Source organism: Podarcis cretensis (assembly GCF_951804945.1).
Source record: "Podarcis cretensis genome assembly, chromosome: 11".
Taxonomy (NCBI): domain Eukaryota; kingdom Metazoa; phylum Chordata; class Lepidosauria; order Squamata; family Lacertidae; genus Podarcis; species Podarcis cretensis.
Genome location: NC_137180.1, coordinates 43,316,731 through 43,330,744, shown reverse-complemented (window position 1 = coordinate 43,330,744; position 14,014 = coordinate 43,316,731). Strand labels below are relative to the sequence as shown.

Genomic DNA, 14,014 nt, shown 5'->3' with positions numbered 1-14,014 from the left:
GGAGATTAATGGGATATATCTTGAGAAGTGATAATGAAATGATCCCACCCAACCGCCCACTATTTGTGGGATTATCCTACCCCTCTACAGCCAAATGGGTTGTGGGGCAGAGAAAAGAAACAGGGAAAGCCCTGTTGTAGTAGCTGACTTCCACTAACAGGACTGGTTACTTGAATCCAGCCCGAGTGACCAGCATATTGCTGTTTGGCAGCTGTTTACACATGTAGCTGTTACATTTATTGATTGTTAATTTTCTTGGCTTGGATCCACATTTGCCACCCCACAAACAGAAGGGCTTCTGATGGAGCGGGGAGAGGGGTGGGCGGGTGCAATTTTCACAGATTTCTCAGCTGTCCTTGAAGTGAACAATATAATTACCAACTTTCTTTCCAAATTCACTTCTGCACTTGGTGATTGTTTGCAACCGTCTGTATTACAAATGATGTAATTTCCCTTAAGGTCAGAATATGTTATAAATTATTATTTCAGATGCAGCTTTATATACAAGCTTGATTTTGATTTTAGGTGAAAAATGAAGATGATGACTTTGGCTGGGGCGTGGTGGTGAACTTCTCCAAGAAATCAAATGTGAAGGTAAAACAATATCCGATGGCCTTTTCTTCCACTGGTAGATAAATATATACCTGATTGGAAAAAAAAGCCATATTTTAAAATGACACTTCAGAGTTCATAACTAATATGCTACTATCTGCTCAAGGAATCCTGTATTTCCCTGTGCTTTTTTTTATTGCCAGTATTAGAACAACTTTTCATATTTAGATGCCATGTAAACTCTTTGTTAATTTAAAATAGGAATAATGTCCTCAGGTTTCCTAGCGCTGCCTACTCTCACTTGCTGTTTTGTTTAATTTTTTAGATATTGATGGGACCCAGATAATTTGGAATTTTTTTTTTAATGGTGACAGGCTAACTTTGTATTATTGTTATTTTAACTTGCATCTTTCTCTTTTCTCCTGTGTAACGCACGCTGTATGTTACCAGCAGAATTTAAAAAGACTCCCTTTTGGAGTTTTCTGCATGACATACTTGGCTACCTGTTTTAAAGTGCAGCCAGCACTGATGATGTAACCGAGTATTGGTTGTTTTGTGTGCCCTTAGAGTATTTTATGCATATGTGAGCCTGTTCCAAGTTTGAGTAAACAGCACATGTTTTAACATGTTGGCTTAAAGCTTCTTTTCCACATATGGGTTGCATTTTCAAATGCAGTTCAGATGACACAAGTAAACAGAGCTCTTTAAACCAAAATTAAAACAGCTGCTGTAAATATCTTTTGTACGAAATAGGATGGTATTATCCACAACTGTCTTTATGAATAAATACTTTGATTATTGGGTAATCTAATAGTGGAACAAATCATGTGTTTCTATTTACAACTGGCCATTTTAAAGCTATCTGTGATACAGTGTGAAATTCTTCCAGTGTCTTCTGATAGTCCTCTTCACATGCTATCCCCTGTCAAGCAAAGCCTCTTTTCTTTTCTCAAAAGGAAGTGAGACGCAAATATCCATAGCATGCCGTATGATGAGGTGAGGTGTTTCACTTCTTGCCCTCTGATTTGATCCTTTGCCAACAGGCTTTTGCTGTATCTGCCTTTTATATATAAATACTTGAAACGCAGCCATTGGCAACTAAATTGTGGTCTAGGTGAGCAAATACCTGCCCCTGGTTGCCTCCCAGCATAAAGCGAAATACCCCGCCTCTTCCAAGTTTTCTTTGCATCAGGGAGAACTCTGAATTGGCTTCACACTGTGCTGGTTGGGACTTGAGAGAGACAACAGTTGCCCATCTCTCAAGTTCTTAGGATTAGAACTTGGGGGAAGGAGGAGGTCTTCCAGGATACTGTGAAAGATTCTTACTGTTCATGAGTGCCTCAAAATCAGTGTGGGAAGAGAGGCCAGGTCTTCTCTTGAGCCTTCTGCACATGCCAGTCAGTTTGGGGGTCGGGGAAGCAAAAATCAGCAGTTACCACAAATAATAGCTGGCCCAAAACTACAACTCAGGTCACTTTAGGAGAAGCAGCAATATTGCTACATATTAGGTTTGCTAAAACAATCCACTTTACTGGATTTTGTCCTTCCTTATCCATAATTTTTGTTAGAAGTTAAGCAGTTTTGTATATTTAAAAATTCCTGGATGGGTAATATTTAGACCTGGTGATTTGTCAGTTTTAGGTTTGTCAATAAGGCTCTAGAACTTCAGCTCTCATCACAAACTGCTATCCTCAATTCTTCAGATTCCCTTCTTGGAAAAAACATTTTGGCAGTTATATAATTTGCCCTCCATTTCCGCAGTGAAGAAAGATGCAAATAATTCATTAAGCTTTTATACGTTTTATGAAGGAAACCTTCTTGCCTCTAAGAGCTTCTTTGACTCTGTTCTTTAACTATGCTAGTATCCTTTTAGACCATTTCATGATCTTCAGTATACTAACTGAGCTTCCGTTGTGATTTTGAATAATCCTCAAGCTTTCTGGAGTTTTGACCCTCTTCAGATTTCCTGTCAAATTATGGCAGAGAGCCATAGACTGAGTGATCTGTGTAGCTATGGATCGAAAGAGGCTCGCAAACAAAAGCTAATAATTCTTAACAACCTGCCATAGCAAAGATTGACTTCATTTGATCAAGAGACTTATAGTCCACCTCGGCCAAGGAACTATTGTGGATTTATATCAATATTCTCAGGTTTATATAGAATAACAACATGTGGAGCTATATAATTTGATATTAGTCAAAGAATATTTAGAACTTAACTAATGGAAACATTCTTGTTTCTCACGCTTCTTTTACTAGTGTTAAAGAATAACTCCTTATTCATACTAACTTGGTTTCTTGCTACCACTGTAGCCCAACTCTGGTGAGCTGGACCCACTCTATGTTGCTGAAGTCCTCCTGCACTGTAGCAAAGAAAGCTTAAAAAATTCTGCAACTGAAGCTGCAAAACCAGCAAAACCCGATGAAAAAGGGGAGATGCAGGTGAGATTCCCCCCCCTAAAGTAATTAAAACAACAATTGTATGGCTTTTCACTATCTGAAATATGGCAACCCTAAGTATGGAAGAACGATAGACATACATTGATAATAACAAGTAGGTCCCATGTCACTGCCTGGGGATAAGTGTGGACTCAAACGTTTGCTGAAGAGTGGTTTGCTTCTCAGTGGAAATCACAGAAGTGGTTTTGATGTAAAAGATGGTGCAGTGGTCTATGGGTTGTGAAAGTCTAACTCAATGAAATTGCATCTTGCAGCATTCCCTGCTGGGTAGATGGGTGATCAGGTTATTCACATAACTATAAGGGTCGTCCCAAAAGTAGGAAGGAATGCAGCTGTGTACAATAAATGCAATAGGTGTACAACCAAATGGAAAAAGATTAAGATAAACCCAGCTATTATCCATGAGGGTTGAGCTGCTCAGGTTGCTCTGAAAATATCCCAGCCGTCTTTCTAAAGAACGGCCCAAGGCCATGTGCAGTAAGTAGCAGACGTTAAAACAATGCTATAAAATGGCACAAAAGTGTTGACAGAATCTTCTGATTCCAAATTCAGTCCCCCAACCCTCCAAGAGGCAGTTGGTAACTAGATTTTAGTTGATCATACAATTCTGCAATGTAATGCATTGGTTTTTGTTTGGGGTTTTTTTTAAAAAAAAACAACAGTTCCCCCCCCCCTATCTTATATGCAATTCCTTGCCTGGCTAATAATACATTTAGCCAAGATGGAATGAAAAACTGTTGCATTTTCATTTATTAATCCCCCCCCATCATTTAGGGTTAACTTTCAAATGTACATAGCTATATTCACAAGTGATTCATAAAAATTGGGAAATGGCCTATAATTTATAGTCTGTGTATTTTATCCCAAGACTTAGAAATATTGCATGAACTATTAGGTAGTTAGATGGATTATTTTACATCCATAGCTTGTCTTCCTTCCTTTTTCTGTGCCTTAACCATTCTCTGACAGCATAACAGTGAGTTTACATAGAACAGAGGATGCATAACAGTGATTTAGAACTCTTCAGCTAAAGCAAAGCTACTTCAACCCCCATCTCCCCCTGCCCTGAAAAAAAAAAAAGATTATTCAAGCTTATAGCAGGCTTCAATGGTAAATCCCAAGATCTGCCCCTTAATATTCTGTTGACTTTTATTTTTTATTTTTAGGCGGGCTCTGAGAGCCTGTTAAACTATTTGTTGGCTTGACAGGAGAAAAGTTCCCTTTTTCATGCAGCCATTAAACATTAAAGACATTTTCCCTTCACTTCATTCCAACACAGAGTTGACAATTTATTTTGTGGACTTTAAGAAGAAGAAAAAAGTGCCTTTGCCATAATGAAACTATTGCAGTTGGCCCCAAGCTGGGCACATTCTGTCACTGAGCATTGTTTAGAAGATAATTGTAGTGACTCCATTTGGGTCAGTAGGAGACGTTCTCTTGTCAGGCAGAGCTGTAAATATAAAATCATCATTTAGATGTCATCATTTTCCAATATATCTTAAAATAGAATTTATTATTTTTGGAGCTTGCCTCTCCCCCTCCCCTCTTCAGGAAAACTACTTGTGAAGCCAATTGAACACACTATGTAGGAAATCAATGCTCAAATGAATGCTGTAGTTCTTAACACATGCAATAGGCACCATTTAAATACACATGTGTAGTATGATCTCTGAAAACTCTACGTGTATTAAGTAAGAGAAGTCTAGGCTATGCTCAATGTATGCTGTGCACAAAACAATATAACTGCTTAGCAATCACAGATTAATGTGCATTTTTAGTTCATCCATCACCATATGTTTCAATAGGTTGTTCCTGTTTTGGTGCATCTTCTGTCAGCAATCAGCAGTGTTCGCCTATATATACCCAAAGACCTGAGGCCTCTTGATAACAGGCAGAGCGTACTAAAGTCAATACAGGTACTATAACTTTGAAAAGCTGAAAGTGCATAGAACTTCTTTTCCAAAAACAAAGTACTTCACATTCATGATCTAGTTGTTATCCTTATTGTGAGATAAGTCAGTGTTGCTATTGCCCATATCAGATACCTAAGGCCACTGCGAAGTTCATGGCACAGGTGAGACTCAAACTTGATCGTTCATTATTTGTAGCCCAGTCTGTTAACCAATACATGATATCAACTCTCAGAGATCTGAAAACATCTTCTTTTTGCCACGATGCAATAGAGATCATACTTTTAAACACTTAAAAAAAAAAGCATCAGATACTAACATTTGCTTTTATCTGTCTTTTCTTTTAAGGAAGTGCAGAAACGGTTCCCTGATGGTGTTCCTTTGCTGGATCCTATTGATGACATGGGCATTAAAGATCCAGGTCTGAAGAAAGTAATCCAAAAAATAGAAGCTTTTGAGCACAGGATGTATTCTCACCCACTTCACAATGATTCTAATTTGGAAACGGTGTACAAACTTTGTGAAAGAAAAGCACAGGTAAGGAAAAGCTTTTCAAGTGCATCTTATTTTGGAGGGACAATAATTGGGTGATAAGAGTACCCATTTTGCATACAGGTGATCCCAGATTCAATCCCCAGCATCTCCAGTTTAAAAAAGGTGGTGGGTGAAGAAGAGAGAGACATCTGGCCAATCTGCTGACAGGTAGTAGATAATATTGCACTAGGTGGTCAAAGAATCTGTCCTGGTTATCGGTCCTGTCAATCATTCCATTAGCCTTAAAGCAATGGGCCACATAAGTACACAGGTAAATTGGTGGTAGTTCCAGATAATTTGAGGAAGGAATATCTCTCAGAAACACATTGCTGAAGCACTTTTGGAAATGGTAGATTTTCCTTTCATACCCAGAAGCTCAAGGCAGATTCACTGTGTAGTCTTACTCTAAAACGAGAGCAAAACATATGCATCTCATCTAATATGAAGGGTGCTCACATGTCTACACCATGACTTTTTCCTTCAAAATGCTTGCAGGCAGGGCGATGCCACCTCTGAGTAACATTAAAAGCAAAAGACACAATTTATGTCTGTGTGTATGTTTGGTAATTACAAGCATGTATGTGAATATTGCATTTGAGTACAAGAACCAGTTGTATAAACATTATCGTAAGAGCTGCTCTGAGAAATTGCTGTATTTGATATTCTTCCAGATCAGATTGGCATAAAGAATTGGGAAGGCTTAGGGTTTTTGGGCTGGTGGTGACTGTTTTTTCACTTTCCCGCAAGGCCCACAACTTGGCTCTTGTCCTTGATGGAAGTGTGTCTGCAGGCATCTTGGTGTAGTGCCTCATGTGGTCTGGATAGTGTCAGTTAGTCTTTACAGGGCTAAGAATTCCCGCTGGGTTTGTTTTGTTTTTTCTCAAATCGTAGTCTTATACTTGAGCATACATCTCTTGCTCCATCCCATCAGAATTGAGAGAGGGGGTCGGGTGGACCAGTGCTTAGAAGCAGTGATGTGCTGGTTGTGAGCCAATAAGTAGAAGCTGAATCCTGATACAACATGGGTGTTATGTGTCCTGAGTTCCCTGGTAGGTGGGGAGATGGCCTGTTCTGGACAGTGTTAAAAGGGACCTCTTGGGGGTACTACTGGGTCCAGCATTATCACTGGAGGCTCAAGCCTCCAGTGCCCCCTTTTCAACAGAAATGACTTGGTCACTCTGCTCCATGCTCTGGTAACTTCCAGGTTGGATTATTGCAACACATTCCACACAGGGTTCCCCTTGGAAACTTTTAACTGGTCCAAAATCATCATTTAGAACTCATATAACCCCTGCTTTAAAACAGCTGTGCTTGTTACTAGTTTATTTCAGGGACCAGTTCAGAATGCTCACTTCAGCGTTCAAAGCCCTAAATAACTTAGGTCCAAATATCTGAGAGACCACCGACTTTTTTACATACTCTGTCAGGGATTGAGATTGGCACATGGGGCCCTTTAGGTAATTTTGCCACCCATTGAAGTTCCAGTGGGGGGGGGTTGCCCAGGAGAAGACAGCCCCTAAGCTCTGAATTCCCTCCTCACAGAGTGGTGCCTGGCCCTTTTATTCTCTTGTTTTCATTATATGATGCTTAAGACCCACCTCTTTACTCTGACATTGACATCTGGGAATATATTTCTAATACCCACTTTGTTTTGATTGTAAGCGGTTCTGATTTTAATATTGTATTTTCACACTGTTTTAACCTGCCCTGGGATGTTATGGGGAAGGGTGGGCTAGAAATCTTATCAATAGTTACGATAGTAATGCATTATTGCCATAGAAAATTCTTAACTTTTTTTGTTTTCTTGCTCACAAATCTGTTTCTCCCTTTGCTTCACAGATGTATGGGTGGATATGTGGCCTGTGGAGATTGAAGTTCTACATTCACAATAAAACTTTGGTTTTTTTCCCAGGAGGCAGGGTCAAAAGTGTCTTAATGCCTGATTTCTCGTAACACCTCTTTGCTTGTGTTTAACTTCAGATCGCTGTAGACATTAAAGCAGCAAAACGAGAACTGAAGAAAGCCAGGACTGTTTTACAAATGGATGAGCTCAAGTGTCGTAAACGTGTTTTGAGAAGGTTGGGTTTTGCAACCTCCTCGGACGTCATAGAGATGAAAGGCCGAGTCGCTTGTGAAATCAGCAGGTAACATATGTTACTGTTGTAGAAAAGACAGGCAAACAGATGTTTGTATGCAATTTCCCTCTGTGTAATACAGTGGGACATTCTGACACTAAGGAGAAATCTAATGTTAAAACATATGGGGGGGCAGTATTGAAGTGATCCTAGGTTATTGAAAGTGAAACACACAGTAAATTTAAAGGACAGAAAAGCACAGTGAGGCTGGGATCCAGAGAACGCCATGAACCCAGCAGGGCTTTGGTTTGTGTTCTTCTAAACAGCAGCCCCCACATAGTCACTTAAGCAAACTACTTTGGAAATTGCAGGTCCTTTCAGAAGCAGTTTATTTGAAATACTTTTACCCCACCATTTATCAGGGTGGCACTGGGTATCTCCTGCTCAGAGGAAGTAAAGTCAAAAATTGTACTGGGTGGGCCCAGTTTGTGAGCATACCTCAAACCACTGTCTGGATCCCACTTTGAAATATGATGTCAAAGATACATGGTATCTACTCTTTAGATCCCTATATTAGTTTATAAAACAAATATTATGGTGTTTGTGTAAATCATCTAGGAGTGGCACTCACTCTCTGATAGCAACACCTTAACATATTTTGAATATTCAACACTATTAATTGGTAACAAAAAAGCTGCAAACCCAGAACAAGAATGTGAAATCTGGAACTTTATGCGACTTCTTTGTGTTCATTGTTTAGATTCTGCAGAGTGTTCCATTACAGGAGGTGGACTCTCTTTCCTTGGAGGTTCTTAAGATGAACTTGGGTGTCTGTCTGTCATGGATGCTTTCACTGAGATTCCTACATTGTAGGGGGGGGGGGACTAGATGACCCTCTGGGTCCCCTCCAACTCTATCATTCTATGATTGTATATTAACTTGCTAATGTTACATCTGAAAATCAGAGGTGTCTTGGTTTAGCTTGGCAGAATTAACCCAATATATGTTGTGAATTTGTAATAATAACCATTAGAGCATAGAAAATTATTTGGACGCTTGGTATATGGTCCTTTTTAAATTTTGTTCTTTCTCTCCAAATAAACATGCTTAGCCAAGTTTGTTTATTCCCTTCAGTCTCATAAAATATGCTGGGCAGGATTCAGCTGGTGAGTTGTTAGTGGAGGCCCTGCACCAGGGCTTTTGCTCATGCACTGGCCCCTTCCTCTTCCCCCACACCCCCCCCCAGACGTTGACTGGGTGGCTGGGTAGATCTCCAGAAGAGCACATGGGAGGAGGCAAGCGGGGATCAATCCATCTGGCAAGCCAAAACCCTTACCCCCATAGTTCTGGCACCAAAGTGCAGTGTGGATTCTGTTCTTCTTGCTTAATCTCCTTCAGCAAGTCCACTTTCAGCTTCTGAACACTACATGACATGCTAATCCATCTTGACCTTTGTTTCCAAATTTTGTTTCTCAGGACCCCTGTAGTTTTCTGGTATGCCATCTGTAAAAGTTATGACGACATCCAGATACTTCACTTGCTTGCTTGCTCCCTCTCTTTTTCTCATTGGTAGTGGAAGGGAACTTTCTGGCTTAAAAGTCTTTATTATTAATTATTCTGCCTTTTGAACAGAAGCTACTCATCAGTTTCCCAGAAAATTGCTTTCAAATGTATAAAAGGACGAAGAAATATCTAACCCTGTCGATTGCATTTCCTCTTCCAGTGCTGATGAGCTGTTGCTGACGGAAATGATGTTCAATGGACTTTTCAATGACTTATCTGCAGAACAAGCAACTGCTTTACTAAGCTGCTTTGTATTTCAAGAAAATGTAAGTTAAGTTTGCATAACCAGAAAAACCTAAATTTGATCAGCCGTAATTTATATCTAAATGAATGTTTCGTTCTACCTTGCTTTCTAGTCAGAAAAGGGGGATAAAAAGCATTTGTAAAACTAATATACAATCCTAGATTCAAGCTAAAAAAAAATGGGCAGGGTACATGCAGGATCAGACACTACCATGCAGGGAGGGCAAGAGAGTCCTGGACTTTCACTGGGTTGAGATTTTCTCCTGATAAGTAACACCAGAGGAAGCTGGAAACAGACAGTCAAGCAGACAGAACCAGAGCAGAGAAAAAAGGAGTTTAAATGGCACCCACAACAATCAAGGCATCTCCTTCTACTGAGTTCCTTGTCTCAAAATGAATTTTTAAAAACTCTGTTGTTTTTATTTTAATTTTCCTAGCTGTTTTTATTTTAATTTTCCTATATTATAAAGTGCATTCCAAAAGTGTCATTGGTCAGGATCCAGAAAGTTTCACGCATGAGAAGAAAGCTGTTCTGTTCATTCACAAAGAAGTTTCTGGTTTTTGTTCTGCCCCCGCCCTACAGCTGTGTTGTCCTGCATTGCATCCCATATTGCTGCCAAAGGAGCCCCTGCCCCTCTGAAGAACATAAGCGGAAGTGGGTGTGCACATGAAACACCCAAAGCTTATTGCATATATTCAGTAGAGAGGAAAAAGACATTTCTCTGACAGGCGGAAATGAAAAATAAGTATCAGAAACTTAGAAACTCAGAAATTTATCAGAAAATAAATAAGTATCAGAAACTTAGGTGGAATCCACTGTTGTGCAGGTGGACTTCCTCTCAGTGTGTGACTTCGCTTTCCTCTCCTCCCACTCAAGCCCCCTACGCACCCCCCAGAATCTGCTCTGGAGGGGTCCCCTAATCATCTGGAGCAGGTACTGAGGGTATGTGGCAGGCTGCATAGAAGAGGAAGGTGAAGGCTGTTCTAATTTTGCATGGCCAGTGTTCAGTATTTCTTTCCCCTCGTCATTCAGTTGCATTTTTCAGTGATAAATTATTTGTAATCACTGGCTCCTATGTCAAATATCTAAAGAGCATTTTTGAAATTCTGTGGTTCAGTGGTAATCTCAAAGTTTATTTTTGTTCCAAGTTGATGTGTTGTAATATATTGGCATTGGGATAATGTTTCACTGAAAAGAAGTCCAGAGGCCCATATTCTGGACTGAAGTTTGGCACTACTCTTATTATTGGTCTATTTTCTGTAAAAGAAGCTTTCTTAGGAGTGTTAAAGGATTGATGAGCACAATCCACCACGCATTTGATCCCACACGTTCTCTGCTGGTTTCAGACTTTGTGCACCAGCTACATAACTTGTGGTCTTTAGAGAAAAAATTATAAATTAATTTAAATAATGCCAAATGAATGGATATTGATGCTTTCTTCATCTTTTTTTCAGTCTAGTGAAATGCCCAAACTAACAGAACAGTTGGCAGGCCCCCTTCGCCAAATGCAGGTAAACTTCAGCAGATTTTTCTGGCATAGGAAATGCCGCATTCATTACTAAATGGTTTTACAAGCCATTAAAAGTCAATTACCTTCCCTTTCCTGCTCTGCAACCTAAACGTACACCATAGTATATATTTGAGATATTGCACCGGCACAGCTCTTGACATGCCTACACATCGTGCTAGCTTGGCACATTTAAAAATTAAATTTTATGGTGTGTTTGGGATGATATAATCCAAAATCTTTCTTGATATCTTTTAAAGTTTGTCTTTAAATTTTAACACCATTAAGATAGCTTGAGGGTGAGGGGAGGGCTTTTGGAATATTTTATCCAATATGGTTTTTGCATACCAGTGAGCTACATGAGCCTGTTAAACTAGCATTTTCTTCTGTGTTTACTTATGAAGGCCCATGAAGACATCTGCCTGGCAGTCTCCACTTCCTCAGTGGCTGCATTTAGATTAACAAACCAAGATACTGCTTTGTATCTTGGAGATTTTAAATCAGAAATCAGTCTATAAATGTTGCAAAACAATTATCCCTCATACATCTCACACGCAGCTGCTCTGCTCCTCTCATCAGGAGCCAGGAAATCTCCAGTTAACTATAGTTTCCTATTACATTCAAACTGGAAGGTATGATAAATGAACAAACCAAGGTGGTTTAAATTTGTCTTAAAGTCCTGACTTGTTTGGATGCCATTAGTCATAGCTTCCTGGTTTAGATGTAAAGGAAAATGATCACTATCTGATGTGTTCCTGGCTTGCTTACTTGTTTGAAGGGAGGAGTGAAGCAGGTATGTATGAGGCAACACAATCAGTGTGCCAGTGTGCTGTAGTGGTTAAGAGCGGTGGACTCGTAATCTGGTGAACCGGGTTCGCATCTCTGCTCCTCCACATGCAGCTGCTGGGTGACCTTGGGCTAGTCACACTTCTCTGAAGTCTCTCAGCCCCACTCACCTCACAGAGTGTTTGTTGTGGGGGAGGAAGGGAAAGGAGATTATTAGCCGCTTTGAGACTCCTTAAAGGGAGTGAAAGGCAGGATATCAAATCCAAACTCCTCCTCTTCTTCTTCTTCTTCTTCTTCTTCTTCTTCTTCTTCTTCTTCTTCTTCTTCTTATTTCCCTTCATGTACCTGCGTGGGCCTTAAGTTACTCGACAGAGACCTTGGTCTGGGTGGCCCTGGGAAATGAGGTGAAGTGGGTGGCTGCTAGGAAGTGCAGCTTCTTGCCCATGGCACCCTGACTGGGAAGTTCATGGAGCAGCTCTCCTGGCTCCATGGTCTTTTTAGCGCCAGACCTTTGTTATTTCTCCAGGCTTTTTATACAACTAACATGTCAACAGAGTCTTAGCTTTCTGTGCAAGTTGTTTTATTTTTCAAATTGAGCTCCTTGTCAGTTGTATTTTCCCTTATCAGAAATGTTTTTAATCTTGTTTTTGAACATTGCATTTTCTTGTTCTTTTGTAAGCTACCTACGGAACAAGCGGGCCATATAAATCTAGCGCTGCTGCCGCTGAAAATAATAATCTCAGCTTGTTAACAGTCAATTGTCTGGCGTGCGTATTTCAGGAAGATAACTTTCATTTGGTTTGTCTCGAATTTTCAAAATCCTCTTTAAAGGAATGTGCAAAAAGAATCGCTAAAGTGTCGGCAGAAGCTAAATTGGAAATTGACGAGGAAAACTACCTGAATTCGTTTAGGCCGAACTTGATGGATGTCGTGCACACGTGGGCCAATGGAGCAACGTTTGCTCACATATGCAAAATGACAGATGTCTTTGAAGGTACGTGCACTTGTATTACTACTAATGCATCCGAGGTGTGGGATGGTAGGATAGTACAGTTGTTTGCATGACAACAGTCCCCTCCACTGAGGCCTCCTAATCAGCAGCCTGTGGGAGAATCTTTCTCTCTTGTCTCTCCTCCCCATGGCATGCTTTCTGCTCCTATTCTTTTTTCTCTTTCTCCCCAGTGTGTCCCTTGTGTTCTGTATCTCTCAACGTGCACAGCCTGATCCTTGGTTCCATTGAATTCAGTGAAGCCTACTCAAATGTTAACTATGCATAGGATTGAAACTGTCTTTTAACCTTGTGTGGTTGGTACAAGAGGGAGGATGAGAAGTTGTTGTTGCACCTTGTCCCAGGTGCTTCGATTGCTTCCCAGCCACTAGCCATTTCTGCTATCTTTGCAATGATGGCATGGATTGTGTGCTGTAGCAGTCATCACTTTGGACGCAGCAGAAATGTTATTGGGGGTAAAGAATAAGAGAGGCTTGAAGTCACTTGTGTCATATACACAATTTATTTGGTTGCAGTGAAGCAGGCAATCAATTCTGTGGATGGTTGCATTTGCAAATGCCATATAAAAATGCCCCCCACCCTCCTTTCCCATGCAGATAGGTAGTAGCAGTAAGTCTTGCCCAATAAGTGAACTTTTTGCTGCTAGCTGGAGATGGGCCAAGTTTGACATGCAGCATCGGGCAGGGTGGGATAATTAAGCTTTGTAAGCTGCCCGCAGTAGCAATTTTCATTGGTAGGGTAGAAATTATATAAAACACAGACAAGGCACTGACCATAGTAGCATAACCCCAAACCACCATCACACCCATTTTTGCAAACGCAGAGTAAATGGCACATTCTTGTTTCCATATGGCAGATAAGCAATCCCTTTAACAGAAGAAGGAGTAAATACTGAGAGAAAGGCACTTTTTCTCTTTGTCATGACAAAGTCCATCTTAAGTGAAATTTCAGTGGCCATGTACATCATGTTGTGGTTGAGAGACTGGAAAGTAGAAAGTTCATATAGTTCAGTATGTCTAGCAGAAAGGCAGATGGAGTATATTTAAATGTCCTTTACTCCATACACACATCCTCTGTTTTAACCATACAAAAATGCTTCTGTGGATGTAAAAGTGTTCTTGGTTTCATTTTCATAATGAGCCCTGTAAGAGAAGTCAGTCTATATAACCAAAGTGATGGTTTGCTCAGAATACAGCATGCAGCAAACCCTTGGAGGATATATCCCAGCTTCTTTTGGCTCAGACTTCTGTCTTTTTGGTAATTGACTCCAGGTGGCTTTTTACTAGAGTTGCTGGATCCGGAATCAAATGATTAAATTTAATCTCTTGCTGAGACTGGCTGATAAAACTTCGATTTCATTTCTTTTTAACTTAC

General features: G+C 40.2%; 1 protein-coding gene across 1 annotated transcript in view; it reads left to right on the top strand.

Moving 5' to 3' along the window:
- MTREX (Mtr4 exosome RNA helicase) overlaps positions 1-14,014 on the top strand; it is a 40,353-nt gene that overhangs the window by 25,124 nt on the left and 1,215 nt on the right. Inside the window, exons 18-25 of the mRNA XM_079994756.1 lie at positions 526-594; positions 2,866-2,994; positions 4,818-4,928; positions 5,271-5,459; positions 7,437-7,600; positions 9,255-9,360; positions 10,793-10,849; positions 12,463-12,625. Coding sequence (XP_079850882.1) covers positions 526-594; positions 2,866-2,994; positions 4,818-4,928; positions 5,271-5,459; positions 7,437-7,600; positions 9,255-9,360; positions 10,793-10,849; positions 12,463-12,625 — 988 coding nt within the window. The remainder of the gene's footprint in view (positions 1-525; positions 595-2,865; positions 2,995-4,817; positions 4,929-5,270; positions 5,460-7,436; positions 7,601-9,254; positions 9,361-10,792; positions 10,850-12,462; positions 12,626-14,014) is intronic.